The 16,529-nt window shown below is 39.4% G+C and overlaps 1 protein-coding gene across 3 annotated transcripts in view; it reads right to left on the bottom strand.

The window, feature by feature from the left end:
- Nucleotides 1–414: 414 nt before the first annotated feature.
- The window catches only part of GALNT13 (polypeptide N-acetylgalactosaminyltransferase 13), a 325,828-nt gene continuing 309,713 nt past the window's right edge, over nucleotides 415–16,529 (bottom strand). For 2 of the 3 annotated variants that reach the window (XM_065561738.1, XM_065561739.1), the window contains exon 12: nucleotides 415–3,051. In XM_065561738.1, the coding sequence (XP_065417810.1) occupies nucleotides 2,911–3,051 (141 nt within the window). In that variant the 3' untranslated portion in view covers nucleotides 415–2,910. Of the gene's footprint in view, nucleotides 3,052–10,716; nucleotides 10,916–16,529 lie in introns of all 3 variants that reach the window. The other variant, XM_065561742.1, reaches the window with a different exon arrangement.

Raw genomic sequence — 16,529 nt, 5'->3', positions numbered from 1 at the left:
ACATGTGTAAGTGTTTGCAGCATGAGGCCTAAGTTCTAGCTGTAATGCAATTCTGCCAAACCTTTGAACAACATTTCTGCTCTAAACATGCTACTCAGGCTAGGTCTACACTACGGGGGGGGGCAGGTCGACCTAAGATACGCAACTTCAGCTACGTGAATAGCGTAGCTGAAGTTGCGTATTTTAGATCGACTTACCTGGCTGTGAGGATGGCGGCGAGTCAACAGCAGCTGCGCCGCTGTCCACTCCGCTTCCGCCTCTTGCCGCGGTGGATTTCCGGAGTCGACGGCAGAGCGATCAGGGATCGATTTTATCGCGTCTTCACTAGACGCGATAAGTCGATCCCCAATAGATCAATTGCTACCTGCCGATCCGGCGGGTAGTGAAGACGTGCCCTCAGTGTCATTATCCATCAATAAGCATAAAATAAAACAAACATGTATTTTTTTCTTTTTTTTTTAAGTCAAGCAGCTCGTATATAATATAGCAGTGCAGTTGTTGATATAATAAAGGTGCATCAACTGTAATCAAGGAGTATAACAGTCCAAATTCATTGCCACGATCCACTTTATACAGATAAAAAGGTATTAAACACTGTAGTACTGCATGCCTAGCAAAGAAAGGTCGAACAGTTTCATGATCTGTATTTGAAACTCAACTCTTGAAATTAACTTAGATATTGTACCATTCTCTCATTACTTTCCAATAATGTTGATAATACTGCACAATCAGAAATGTACAGTGCAACTGCACTTAGCAACCGTTACAAGTTGCAATTAGATAAGTGAGATATTATTCAATAAGAATATTAGAGGTTAAAAAAAAAGATACCATATGCACTCCTCTAACATTGCTAAATGGTGTTAAACATGCTAGTAGTTCCCACCAGCACCACTATTGTTACAGGGGCACTATCAAGGTAAGTAGCCAAATAAGGGATCTATCAGCATGAATTTTGAAATAAGGGTGTGCAGGGGCCGACAGGCCTTTGAAAGGCGATGATTGAAAAATGCAATAATTTGTTCTGCATTAAGCTTGGCATTTAAATGATTTTGTTTGTGATTTTGTAATGTTCCTTTCATGTAGTAAAATTATAGCCCTGTTCAGTTTTGATAGCTGTTAAGCTATAATGTGAACAATTTGTGTGTCTTAAAAAAAGACAAGATATGAGGGCTTGAAAAGCAGCTACTGTGTATGCATAGTAATGATTTTTCAAATTTAATATGCATTTGGTATTCATTTAATGATCTATATCAAGACAATGTGCATGAAATATCAATCCATAGTGTGCAAATACATGGTACTGGTAATATACTTTCACCAAAGGAGCCAGTACACAGAAAATGAAGTCAGTTTCATCTTCCCGCTCCTAACACAATGCAACAGGCTGTGTTTGGGGAAGTGTGGGTGGTTGGTTGGGATAGAATCTATCTCCTACTCCTGGGTAGGATGCTGCCATATTGCTCACCAGCCCTTCTGTGGCTGCTGCTCTATTCCTGGTTCTGCTGTGCTGGGACCTCCCATGATCCTTATGCCCCTGGGCAAATGACATACATTAAGCCTATTGCACAGAGTCCAAGCATTTTTATAGCAGATCCATTATGTGGTGATACGCGCTAGAGGGATTAGCTTAAATGTCTGTGTTATGAACATGTATTAAAACAACACAAACCACTTTTGCAAACTCTTACTGTGTGTGTTGATATGGTATTAGTTCCTATGAAGCCTTTGATACTACTGCTCGATCAGCAGCACATTTTTAATAGCCATGTAAAGAAAAGAGAAAAGAAATTAAGAGACAAACTATTATTTTAAAATATAAATAAGCATCTATCATAAACCTATTAAAGCAAGAAAGTTCAGAGTTAGAGCTCAAACTCCGTCCATAGTCTGTCCCTTTGTGCATAGGTATTGTGGGAATCTCCAAACTTTGGATGGCCTTGTATACATTAGGCAGTCTGCTGAGATATTTATGCTCAAAGCCAGAAGCTACAGATTGAGCTTCAGCCTAACTTTTGACTCAGATGGCAAAATTCTGCTACCAGTTCCATTCTCCGGCCATGCAGCCATTTGGGGTTAGTGGAAGTGCACACAGGTAAATGAGGCCCATAGTGATTTGTCTTCCTATTGTAGAGGATACATGGGCAATTCCAATTTGCATTAATCTGGGTTACTCATGTATGCTGCCCACTCTCTTTAATATCATTCAAATGTTTTTTGCTGAAGTTTCATTTATTATATAGTATCCGTTTCTTACTGTATTTGTTCCATTTTGCTGCTTTTATAAAGAACTATTATGTATAGCGATTTCATTGTTCCTGGCACAAAACATGAAACATTCGTTATGTACAGTAAATTTACTGCTCAGTAACCCTTTCAGTTTAATACTTCACTGAGTGCCAAATGACACTAGAGAGCAACTAATATCCTCATCATGTTGCTATGGAGGGCCAGAACAAATACATTACATTTATAAAAGAACTGATATAATCTTTCACAATGTAAGTTAGTGTCATAAGGCATTTCACATCCTGTCACTTTCAAGCAATATTATGTGACATAACCAGAAAACAAAACCCCCAAACCTTTTGATATTAGGCTCAAAGGTCTTTCTGGAAATACTTTTCCAAGTGTGTCTGTATTGATAGTAGCATATATTATGCTATTTATAGCTTCTAATGTGCTTCTTTTGAAAGGACAACTTTCAAAGGGGCATGTGCAAACATGCCATAACAAGCAAAAAAACAAATGACTTTGCTCTGATAGCTGGACTTCTAAGAGGGCTTCAAAGCCTTTCATTTCACCAAGAACAAAGGAAGAGGAATATCCTTTCTTCTGATTCAAATAAGTGAAGAATGAAAGCCTAGACACTTTGCAAGGTCTGAAGGAACATGGGAAGTCTCTTTAGCTTTAGGCACCCAAGGTCATGTTACGTAGCAGCCACTGCTGGGAACGACTTTCACTGCAGTCCTTCATGGTTGGAACCATTTTGTCCTCCTCAGATGGCTCATCGAGACACTGGTTGCTGTTGACATGCCGCAATGTGAGCCGCTGTAACAACAAACAAACAACAAAATAAATGAAATAATTGTTGAAAGAATTAATGTTGTGAATTGAATATTTAAATAATTTAAATCTTAATCTAGCTGCTTTAGCAGTCACAAGAAAGGAGTGTTTCATCCTAAAGCAAATGTCCCTGTTCAAACTGTGCGTCATCCACCAAGTAACCGCTAACACTTGTACAGCTCTATGACACAGGGAACACCAACACCCTGGATCGTGCCACTTTTCCCATTTCTGTTAAAATAATGGGCTCACCTTTCTTAGATGTATGCCAAGGCCATGCCATTTAAGGAGTGAGGAACTGTGATGTATGTGTAAAAAAAAAGTTCAAATTAAGTGCAAGTGAATATTATTACAAAGCAATTATGTTTAGGTTCAAGGAATCAAAGGTCCAAAGGTCCAGTCCAAAGTCCTGCTCCCCCCCCTTCCATATTCGTCACCTTTACATTTGTGGAGATTATAGCATGTGCAACTGAGGGTGGATTTTACACACAACAGTCAACCATTGTTTCCAAAAAATTAATCCTTAAAATATTTTTCAGTTCTCTTCTCAAAAAATTTGATAATACAATCATAGTGCACTAAAATGATTAGCACTAATATAATATTAAGCAGAACCCCAGAGCCAGCAGAGTGCCTCAACAGGCCACGGTAAAATGTCTCTGGATTGTGGTGCTGTCCAGATTGCATTCCCCCAAGGATTTGACTTGGTGTGATTGCGGTAGGTCTTTGGTTATGGGGCGGTTACTCAAGGTAATGGCAGGGAACTAGATTTGGCAGCATTCTTTCACACACTGTTGATCTGGAGCTAACATTGACATGACAGCAGTCACAGGGAAGTGCAGTATGGCTCCAAGCCTATTCTGTCCAGGAAATGTTCCCCTCACAACCCCTTCACAGGAAGGTGCCAATGGAGAACTATGAGTGAGATGGAAATTATTTGGGGAGGCCCCCATATCTGCATTTGATTTCTGATTACAACAGACTGTCTTACTTCATAGTATATCAAATCAACACCATATGTACAATGTTGCTTATACACACACATACACGTGAGAAAGAGAAAAAGAAGGTACACTTCAAGTGTGTTACATGAGTGAGCATACCAAGTGCTGGAGGCTCTGTGTTAAAGTACCTCCTAAAGAAAACAGATTTCCCTTGAAATCTGTACACATTCTTTTTAAAATATGCAGCATCTTCCTATCTAAAGATCATATATTTCCTTTGTTGGGGGAGCTAAAGGAGACTAAAACAAAGCATTAGGAAACTGTTTTTACAAAAGAAGTAAAGTATTTACTAAAGAACTTGGTACCAGTTCTGAAACACCTAGTACTCTATCCACAGATGGGATAACATTCAAAAGTAAACCTTTATCTCAAGCATACACATAAAGACATCCTCAATTTCTCATCTGTGGGAGAATTATATAATCCATATTTTAAAATGTACAGTAGCAGCCCCGACTGTAATGTTGTAGAACAGCAGTGTCAAACATATGACCCAAGGTGAAATTTAATCTGTCCTTCCAAAAGATTAAACATCAATTCAGCTGTCCCCCACAGCAATGGCACATTCAAAATGTAAATTTTATTCAAGTGCCTTGCTCCTGAACTTATTGGAACACTGGATTATAGGATAGAATCCTATCCCTCCTCCTCCCCCAGAAATCAGCATGTAGATGGGAGAAGGATTTTACTCAAGAGAAGCTTGAGTTCGCTAGTTTAAACCAATCATTATATCGTGTATTGTTAATTATCAATGGCCTTTCAAGGTTAGTGTTTATTATGAACTCAATACTTCTCCAGTAAAAGATCCCCTGTTTGCTGAAGTGCCTGGCAGAGAAGTTCTCTTCAGTTTATGAAAATAAATGTAAAGGCTTCCCCCACCTCTTTGCTCTATGGTATTGTATAGAGCATTCTGAAATGCTTATGTGATGTAATCAAACAAGGCTAGAGTCATCCAACCTTATACCAGCTAAGGGATAGATTGAGGGGAAAGCAGTGGATGTGTTATTCCTTGACTTTAGCAAAGCTTTTGATACGGTCTCCCACAGTATTATTGCCGCCAAGTTAAAGAAGTATGGGCTGGATGAATGGATGAATGGACTGTAAGGTGGATAGAAAGCTGGCTAGATCGTAGGGCTCAACGGGTAGTGATCAATGGCTCCATGTCTAGTTGGCAGCCGGTTTCAAGCGGAGTGCCCCAAGGGTCGGTCCTGGGGCCGTTTTTTTTAATATCTTTATTAATGATCTGGAGGATGGTGTGGACTGCACTCTCAGCAAGTTTGCAGATGACACTAAACTGGGAGGCGTGGTAGATACACTAGAGGGTAGGGATCGGATACAGAGGGACCTAGACAAATTAGAGGATTGGGCCAAAAAAAACCTGATGAGGTTCAACAAGGACAAGTTCAGAGGCACTTAGGACGGAAGAATCCCATGCACTGCTATAGACTAGGGACCGAATGGCTACGTAGCAGTTCTGCAGAAAAGGACCTAGGGGTCACAGTGGACGGGAAGCTGGATATGAGTCAACAGTGTGCTCTTGTTGCCAAGAAGGCTAACGGCATTTTGGGCTGTATAAGTAGGGGCATTGCCAGCAGATCGAGGAACGTAATCGTTCCCCTTTATTCGACATTGGTGAGGCCTCATCTGGAGTACTGTGTCCAGTTTTGGGCCCTACACTACAAGAAGGATGTGGAAAAATTGGAAAGAGTCCAGCGGAGGGCAACAAAAATGATTAGGGGTCTGGAGCACATGACTTATGAGGAGAGGCTGAGGGAACTGGGATTGTTTAGTCTCCAGAAGAGAAGAATGAGGGGGGATTTGATAGCTGCTTTCAACTACCTGAGGGGGGGTTTCCAAAGAGGCTGGAGCTCAGCTGTTCTCAGTGGTGGCAGATGACAGAACAAGGAGCAATGGTCTCAAGTTGCAGTGGGGGAGGTCTAGGTTGGATATTAGGAAACACTATTTCACTAGGAGAGTGGTGAAGCACTGGAATGCATTACCTAGGGAGGTGGTGGAGTCTCCTTCTTGGAGGTTTTTAAGGCCCGGCTTGACAAAGCCCTGGCTGGGATGATTTAGTTGGGAATTGGTCCTGCTTTGAGCAGGGTGTTGGACTAGATGACCTCCTGAGGTTCCTTCCAACCCTGATATTCTATGATTCTATGATTGTGACGAGCCCTAATGAGGCCACACATGGAAACAGGGGCTAGGGATTCTTTCCTTATATCACTATGTTAAGGCTAGCAAGATCTTGGCATTGGATCATCAGGAGAGTGCAGGGGTCATGTGCCGTATGCTCCCCAAGGGAGCAAGTGAGAATGGATTTGGTTAGCAGAGTTATCTGGCCCAACGGGGGGGAGGGAGGGACTAAACTGCAGCTTGATAAGATCCATAGCAAATTACATCCCTCCCTACACACAGACAGGAATCAGGGCCTGCAGTGCACCCAGTCTGCAACGCAGAACGTTTCTGGGCAATCTATGGAGCACAGCTGACCTGGAGTAGGCAGCCTGATTGGCTGCACCACCTGATTGGTTGGAAGAGTCAGCAGACTGGCTCTTGAGCCCAGCAGCAGCTCAGTGACTGCTCAAAACATCTGCCCGTGGCTGTGATAGTCCTTGCTTGTTCCCTGTCGTCCCACTCCAGGGAATCCAGTTCTGATCCTCAACTCTGTAATCTGGCCTCAGATGCCAGCTGTAACCCATAGGCATGATGCTGGGTCTAACCATTAGACTGGACCACCCACATCCCAGTCATTGACATACAGCACAACCAAGGTGCCCAGGAGGAATTTTTCCTCTGAGATATGATGCCTCCAGAGCTAGTGCTGCTATGTAATGACCCTCCCTCGAAGTGCACAAAATGCACAATCTAGCCCCAAATTCCTCCTGTTAAATGTAACTTTAGAAGGTGGCCAACACATCAAAAAACACGCAGTACTTGTGAATCAAATGGGGAATTTGCTCTGTGCTTTGGCCATGCAAAACCCTTTCCCTAAGAATAAAATCAGCCCTACTGTGACTCCGACTTGTGGACAATTCCAAATGAGAGAGTAATCTGAGGATATGTCCTCACTCCCCCCCAAAATTAAGCTAACTAAAGTTAAAACAGCACTGAAGACCCAGCAATTCGGCTCCTAACTTAGATTAGTAGCTTGAGTTCAACCTCCAGCTTCCCGATAGGCTTCAATTCAAGCTGCTAACATAAGTTAAAAGCTGAATTGCTGTTTCTTCACTCCTATTTTAACCTGAGTTAGTTTATGCAAGTTAGCCAACGAGTTAAGAACACACCTTTTTATTTGCCATGAGGACTTATCCTGGGAAACAAATGATCCTGCTCAACCATTTCTTCCCAGAAAAGTACACACAAAGCTTTGAATAAGTTGTTATGTCTTATTTTAAATGAGGGGGTGGATAAATGAACTATCATCCAAAGCTACATCTAAATTGCTGTCTGGAAGTTTGTATATTGTATGCTGTCTTCTGCAGTAATCAGTGTACAAGAGCTCTTACAATGGTAACCAATGTATCTCATAGATGCCTGCAGCATCTCAGAAAAAGCTGCTTAATAAAAATCCAGCAGCCGATAATATTTTACATTCTCAAAGGGCTTTTCAACCTTATGACTCCCAAAGTGCTTTACAAAAAACAGCATTTTCCATACACCAACACTGGGTCACAGAGGGGAGACTACCAACCAACTGGAGAATAGAAACAGTGTGTGTTGAGTGGTTGGCCAAAATTTCCCATCCCTGCCCCTCAGGGGAGAGCCCCTAGTCATACAAGAAATGCAATGGAAGCTTAAGTGTCCACATGAAGCAGTTAAAATCTGTTTTTAAAGTCTTATCTAAAAGACCTTCACAAATTAAACTGCATTTTCAGTGTATTTGTCTCAGAAATATGATGGGCTGAGTCAGCCCTGCTGAAATCCGAGCCTAGTTCTAGGGACGCTCGATATTTCCAAGGCCAAAGGCAAACTTCACAACTCAGGTTCAATGTGTTAAGGTCCAGGTGAGCTGACACAGCATCAGGAGAATGTTGTGGGAAGGCATCCAGCTTTGTATTGGGACACAAAGTGCTGGAAACTTGGTGGCAACATCACTGCTGAGGATGGACCCTATTATTGGGTACAGGAATGAAGACCAGCTATGTAATTCTCCCCGTAGGGCAAAACTGTAAAAAAAGACACTTCTGGTATGGAGTAGGATATCTCTGGAAGCTGGGCCACTGAGTTGCTCATAGGCATGCTGGGCCACATTGATTAAGGGACCTCATGGATTGAAGCTGCAAGTTACTAATATATAATGGATTATTTACTGGTTAATCACAGTAATGGAGTTGTAGCCAATGGTCTTTAACCCAGAGACTTGTATCAGATTTTGCACCTTCTTTAGGTGGCATTCAGGAACCACACAGTGACATGCTGTCAATTACAGTACCTTGACAATGGATATAAATTTCAGTATATCCTTGCCAATTCCGTTTGTTAAAACATTTTTAAGATGCTATTTTCTCCTAAGACTTGAGCAATAGCTGTAATTATATTACCCAAACATCTCTCCACTCTGTTGCAGAAGATAACATTACTTTACAGTTCATGCTGGATTGACATATGTCACATTTCAACATTTTATGCAGTGCGTAATTTCTCCTGGGTCTATTTTTTAAGTAAAGCTTCCCCAGAGACCTGCTCCTCAGTTCAAAACAAACCGTTATACAATTCCCAAAGAAAAGCCTACATCTGTTTTACTAAATCATTCAGGGCCATTTAATACTCATTCAGTGCTGGGAGATAAGCCATCTTTCACTAATCACAAGAGGAAAGAATTAGTAATGTTAACAGAAGTAGCTTGTTTATTAAATAACCCTCTTCAAAACATTAAAAATATTTCACTTATATGTTTTTAAGATCAATTAAGCTTCTATCGTTCTCTAATATAACCAGAAATGAAAACAAGCCTAGAAATGATAGTGGTGCTTTCATCAGCTGTTCCTTTTTATTCAGTGTATAATTTCATATAAGGCTAGCATATTATTGAGCTTTTCAATTGTCTCCTAAAAGCATTTTTCTCCATTCTATCATTATTAATGCTATTACAGAAAAAGCTCCTTTGTTTGGAAAACAATCAATTACACTGGGTAATATACCACACATACAAACCAGTCTGGATTTTCCTTTTAATGTCCAGAATCAGAATGATTATACTGAAGTAGCTTTAGTTATATAAACACTCACAGGCTTAAGAGCAAGCCTCTGTATTTTCTTACTCACCAAGTATATGTAAATAAATATGTTCTGATGAGCATACAACTCACATGCATTATGACAAACATAATAAAATAAAAACTGAAGATCTCTTTACCCTAGCAGTTCTAGCATGTAATTATAAACATCAAAGTGATGGAAAAATAGTTAAGTATTATCAAACTGCTTAGAGGAAATTATTATTATGAATCATTTTATTTGAAAAGATACCAATGAAATGTTATTTAAATGAAAGGTGAATTAACATTTAGAAATATTTTTAAAATATAATACTGAGAAAAACAATCTCAGCATTTTTTTTTTGCTACCTAGCTGTTATACAGTATACTGAGAAAAAACGTATCTCAGTATACTACTGCAAAGCCATTACATAGCAAAACATTTTTTTGCAATGAACCATTTATTTTGTTAATGAAACATATACCGGAGTCTGCCTTCTGCTCACTCACAAACACTGTACATTATAAAATCTTCATTTTTTGCAATAATGAAAATTAACCTTCTCCAGAGACTAAATCTCAGGAACGAGATTCTGACAAAATAATATTTTAAAACAAGATACTTAAACATAAATGGATAAAATTTTGGAATCTATAATCAGGCAACACTCCCATATACTTTAATGGGAGTGTTGTCGGAGTGAATAAATACTACGGCCCTGGTTCTGCAAACTCCAAGGTACATAACTTTAAACACATGAATAGTGTGATAGAGTGAAATCCTGTCCCCATGGAAGTCAATGGGAATTTTGCTAGGCCTTCACCCAGAGCTTTCAAAGATACTACTCTTACGTTTAAAGGCAAGCATATGCATGTTTGTAGGATCAGGGATGCATGTAAGAAATTAGGGCCAAATCCTGCTCCTGTTAATGAACGTAAGTGGCCCTACTACTTCCAATAGGACCTCTTGGTGTGTAAGGCAAGGAGCATTTAGCAGGTTTCCTATGACTCAGTCAATGGCAAATGGATACTTAAATTATCCATTTTGATAACGGAAACACATTTTGCTCACATTTTGATAAACATTTAAAAATAAATATGAGCTTTTGAACATATTTGTCTGTAACAGACTTTTTTTGTAATTAGTAGAACCTGTGTATGTTGAACTATACATCCATAAAAAAATCCGGATCCTTAGCTGGTGTAAATCGTCAAAGCTCCATTAAAATTAGTGGAACTATGATCCGGCCCCAGATATTTTAATGCATCTAGAATTGTACTTAACTAATAATAATCAACTTTGTCTCTCTATAATATTAGAATATTTATGAGTATAAAACCAAAAAAGGAAGTGACATGAGTTAACAAGTAGAAAATGAAAGACAGCATTATTCAGGGAAAATCTTAACTGAAATACATTTCTTTCACTCTTTTTTAATACCAACCTCAAATAATTTGCTAAAGGAAATAATCAGTGGGGCTGTAAAAAATATTCCTAAAAACTTCCAGCCTTGTGTAGTTTCTTAGCATCCACATTTGAAAAGGGCTACCATTACAAGTCTCCACAGTGGGACCATGGGTGCCATCCTCTATTTTGCTTATTGTCAGACACGACTGGGTGATTATATGAAGAAAGGTGTGGGTCTGCGTGACAGAAAAATTGTAAAAGCAAATATAAAGACAGCAAAAACAAATAAAAGAAAATTAGTAAACTGTTCTATTATGCATCTATAACAGTACATCAGGGAAATTATGATAAGGTGATACTCTCAAGTCTAGCTGCATCTGTGAGCACTGTTCTATTGCTGGAGGATATTCTTAAAACTTGGATAGTTTTAACCCACACACAAATGTGCACAATCACAAGTTTAGGATCTGATCTTTCATGAAGCTCTGGGTCAGTAGACCCTTCCAATGGGACTTTTCTTGATCTCAGGAACCTGTCCACACAGAGCTCCATGCAGGAGCAAGGACTTGGTACAAGTGAACTGGGAGCAATTACCATGAGGCGCAAATAATAGAACAGATAATAGAACTTGACAGTGCTGGACAAGTGGCTTGCTGAGACCACTGCTCACTACACTTATTTCACTTGTTCTCTCTCCCCCAACTCACATCTGTTTGTTTTATCCACCTGTTGTCTCATCATATGTTAAGACTGGGGTAAAGATTTTTTTTTATTGCATGTGTATCCAGTGCCTAGCACAGTGGGTCATTGATCCCTGTTAGCTACTGAAATGTAAATAATAAATACTATAATGAATAATGTGTGCATATGTTCCACATAAAAATGTTAGATGAGAAGAATTGGACTACCAGCCATAATTTCAATTCCTGGCCCCTATATTTCAATACAGAATCATAGTAAATTGAGATGGGAAAGAGCTATTATGGCATCAAATCCATCCCCAGATAAAAATGCAGGAGGCAGCATATTATGGAATACTTGCAGGACACAGTACAAATCTCTTTATCTGGTACTTTGTATTAAATTACTGTAAACATTGGCATTGATCCTCCATCATGATATTATGAAAAATATACATTTCCCCATAATTTACCATTTCAGTGGTGCTCAACAAGGAGCTAGATAGAGATGCTATTCTATTTAATGAATGCACTGAATATTTATTTCCTTCTGCCTCATGCTAACATTTGTTGTCCCTCTATAACAAACTCATGAGGCTGTCTTCCAGCAGAGTTCCTATTTCAGGGATTTGCTAATCAATATAACAGTGATCCCACTCAAACTGAGTCCAGGTTTGATGTGTTTTGCAAAGCTGGAGGTAGGATGTTCACACACTGGAGAGTTCAGAGAACCCTGCCTCCTTCTCAAGCAGCTAACTGGCTTTGCTGCTTTCAGCTACCAACCTAATGTTTGCTAGACTGCTCCCAGCTCCTGTCTAGGAAAGGTGCAATCCTTTCCTCCACAGACTCACAATAAACTCTGGGGAGGTAGATTCTCTGTTTTGACTACCATCAGGCAAAGCTCAGTGGCTTTTACTAAATTTCACTTCTATTTCTTGTCCTGTGTTAATCTAAAATTCAAAACTCAAGTGGTATGAGGGGAACCACGTGAGGGAACATCCTGCGATCCTAAACTTATGAGTTGCAGATTGTTGGATGGGTGAACAAGTTTGTGCAGCTTATATAGAAGACAGGTATCCTTTTTTGGAACAAACAAGAGAATTTAACTTTTACTGGGAGGAAAATGTTCATGAATAGCTCCTATAAATATATAAAAGTTGCACCTTAAATCTACAGAACAATAGCCTGCTGGAAACCTGTATAGAGTTTTGTGTATGAAGAGTTTAAACAGCTGCTTTACATTTTTTGTCACTTGAAATAATATTGAGTAGAATACAGTAAAGCAGCTTTTTAATGTCTTGAACCAATATACATTGTATACATCTGTACAGTATGTTGGGAGAGTCAACATATAGACTTTATATAGGCTCTGGAATGTAATTGCAGGTTATTTTTTAAAATTAGTTTGATATTAATAGAAAGTACTATCATTAAAAACAGAAAGCGCAGTACTCACAGAAATTACAGCTAGTCCTGATTGAGACCTTTCTTTGAAGTTATATTTCATATAACCCCCAACAAAATGTTACTTAGTATTTTATGTATAACTCATTGCAGCCATCCCAATTGTTCTTCCAAAGTAAAAAAATAAAACACGAGGAGGCCACAAAGAAAATTCAAGAACAAATGTCCTTATAATGTCACTTTGAGGAACCAGACTGAACATCAATTTTTGTTTATTATGTATCATTGCTTCATGTTCATATCCCTCTCATCTGTCTACTTCTCTATTAAAGGAAAAGCAGTGTTACATAGACAAATTAATGAAAAGATTTAATAATCTCAATGTATTGCATGTTCATATGTACATACTATATATTTAGCAGATTCAACAGGAAGTACATATACAGTGATGCATTATTTTAATGGACAGACCAATGTATTTGATTTTCTCAGACAAGCAGGGTCAGAGCTGGCAGCTGGTGTACAGGGCCGGTTCCAGGCACCAGCCCAGCAAGCAGTTGCTTGGGGCAGCCAACGGAGAGGGGCAGCATGTCCGGCTCTTCAGCGGCAATTTGGTGGCGGATCCCTGAGTCCCTCTTGGAGCGAAGGACCAACCGCAGAATTGTCGCTGAAAACTGAAGCGGCGGCGGTAGAGCAAATCGCGATCGTGGCTTTTTTTTTTTTCTGCTTGGGGCGGCAAAAACCCTGGAGCCGGCCCTGCTGGTATAAATCAGCATAGCTCCAGTGTCTTCAAAAGAGCTATGTTAACTTATGCCAGACGAGTGTCTTCTCCTATTGTTTTCCTTTCAGTTAAATGTGTCCTTTTAAAAATATAAGAAGGACGTGCAAAATCTGGGTTTTCTTTCCTTTCAAAAAATGCACGGGTCCTTTCAGATCAATTGTAATCAGATTGCAATTTACTGAAAGATCTGATTTATGGGCCAGATCCTCAAGCTGGTATAAGTTAGTATGGCTTCATTGATTGCAGTTTATGGACCCCATAAGTTTACAAAAAGTGTCAGATCAGCAAAAGCTATATATTTTTTTAAATGATGCACACTGGTAAATGTGAAGTTAATGACACATCACTGCATGTTAAGTCAGTCATGATTGCAAAGGCTTATCAGACTACTCAGTCAATATAAGAATAGTTGCTCAAATTAATTGGAAAGATATGCTTCTATATTTCTCCACTATCACTCTTTATGTTGTATTGTGTGGGAAATGTATTGTTTTAGAACAGCATGTGCTTGCTCTTGCAATGCAAGCTTTGCTACTGACTTCTATAGGCATCAAGCCCTAACTGGGGTTTTGTTTAGCAAAGTCAGTTATGGTTTCCAAAGGACAGAATTACTGCATTTGATTGGAGAGAAGCAGACTTGATATATAAATCTACTCCTCATGTTCCAATAATCAACCAAATTCTGTTCTCTGACTAAATTCTACTAGGTGCCCTGGATGCTTATGTGAGAGAACAATTTGACTCCATATACAGGAACTTGTGTGTACATCTTCCATCAACAACAGATTTTGAAGATGTACCCGAGTTATCAGTCTCTCTAAAAACTAATGCATTCCACATAAAACATTTACACATATAGGTACTGCACACTGAGTAACTGAAAAAGTTAAGATCTATCATCTTGAAATACAGTCTACTGAAAGATACTAAGTAAAGGTCACTTTTGTACTACACTACTACAAGGAGAGGGAGATACTAAACTAGAATTTATCACAGGAACTGCAAGCGTTAGTATACTTACCTCAAAACTATATTCCCATTTACCTACATACTGACGGAAGCACAGAAATATGAAAGAAACAATCACTCAGGAAAAACAAGTCTTTTTATAAATCCCTCATCTTTCCAATAGGTTTATACAATGCTTATCCAACAGGTTTATACTATACTAATGTTAGGTGATGCAAATTTACCACAAAAATCTTGAAACTTTTTATTCATGCGCTATATATAAATGATAATTATATACATAGTTATTATTTTCAGAAAGTATGACAGGTTTATAATAGATAAAGGTTTACAATTTTTTCTTGTACATATTTCCATATATTATAAGTGATACCAGACACATTAGAGCTGTCTGGATTTTTGGATAGAAATGCCATTGTGTTTGCCAGTTATATGAGCACAGGCACAGAGGTGTTTCATGTGGTTTTCATATGTATTTCATGGGCCTGAATGCTACTGAAATATAAATATTATATAATAATTCAAACCAGGAATGCTGGAAGCTCTTGAAGATTGTGAGAAGTTCAGATACTACACTAATGCGGGAAAGAGAGAGAAAGAAAGAAGTTATGACAGGGGTCGGCAACCGCTGTGGGAAGCAGTGCGGGCCAAGGGATGTGCTGGCCGTGGCTTCCTGCCTCCCCCATTGGCCTGGGACAGCGAACTGCGGCCAGTGGGAGCCGCGATCGGCCGAACCTGCCAATGTGGCAGGTAAACAAATTGGCCCGACCCGCCAGGGTGCTTACCCTGGCGAGTTGCGTGCCAAAGATTGCCGACCCCTGTGTTATGGGGTTTGGCTTGACTCTTCAAGCCACAAAATAAGGTGAAGCATCGGAGCTGGCTTCAAATACAGCATGATAAAACAAAGAAAGAGAGATATCTATTTAAATCTATCACCATTTTAACATTTATTAGATTATGTATTGTAGCCTAAATTTTATAGGATTGCCCAAAGGAAAACTGGGAAATTCTATTTTGTCTCAACCTATGCATATAGCAGGTTGGTGAGGTTGCCCTTGTAATTAAATAGTCAGATTTCAAAGGGGAAGGAGTACAATAATCTTAATGTGCTATTTGAGAAGTGGGAAATAACAGCATTAAGAAACAATTAGGAAAAATAATGGATTAAAAAAAAATCATATAATGAGTTTCCTGCCAAGCTTGAATTCACAGAACAAATAAACAAAAGTATACTTCATGAAGAAATTAGAAATTAAGTAGATAGCCCTGCCCAGCATAGCCTTCTTGGAGAATAACTTTTTCAAGTGGTGGTTTGAAGCTGCAGGTTTACTGCCATTTTGTTTTCAGTGGCCTCAAACTCCCCTAATTTGGAATGTTGCGCTCTTAAAATTGAACTGTGTCCCTATGATCAATTATGCAGGTAAAGATTATTTTTTTTAACCTCCAAAAAAAAAAAAAGATTTAATGTTGGATTTTTGTTCGGTTTTTGTAGGAAACATTTCTATATGAGCTGCTTTTGCCCATAAAGATGCCAACCGGGATAAGCAAAGTGATGATGCTCAGTGAGGATGACTTGCTGGGAAACGGCATACAGCCTAAATAAAAAGGTTGTGTTCATGCACATGCAGTTGTCAGAATCCCCAGTCCCAACCTGTAGCAGCCTGCATGTTATGGCCAGTAGTAGTGTCCATGATATTTCCATGCATACATTTTTATGAGCAGTACCATGCATGCGATTCATGGCCCCACTGTCTATAATCCCATTCTGCTCCACCGTGCTGTCTCCCTCTTCACTCTTCCAATGAATGGGCCACGATGATGCTTGTCCCTAGCCCAGACAGTGTCTAGTCTACACTCTCACTGGAACCATGCCAGTTCTGAAGAAGTGAGTTTTTTTACCCACGAAAGCTGTTAGTCTTTAAGGTGCCACCGAACTCCTTGTTGTTTTTGTGGATACAGACTAACATGGCTACCCCCTGATACTTGATGCCAGTTCTGTGTTTTTCACTGCCATGA

The sequence above is a fragment of the Chrysemys picta genome, chromosome 11 (genome assembly GCF_011386835.1).
Source record: "Chrysemys picta bellii isolate R12L10 chromosome 11, ASM1138683v2, whole genome shotgun sequence".
Taxonomy (NCBI): Eukaryota; Metazoa; Chordata; order Testudines; family Emydidae; genus Chrysemys; species Chrysemys picta.
The sequence above is the reverse complement of the archived record's forward strand: the minus strand, read 5'-3'. Positions and strand labels throughout refer to the sequence as shown.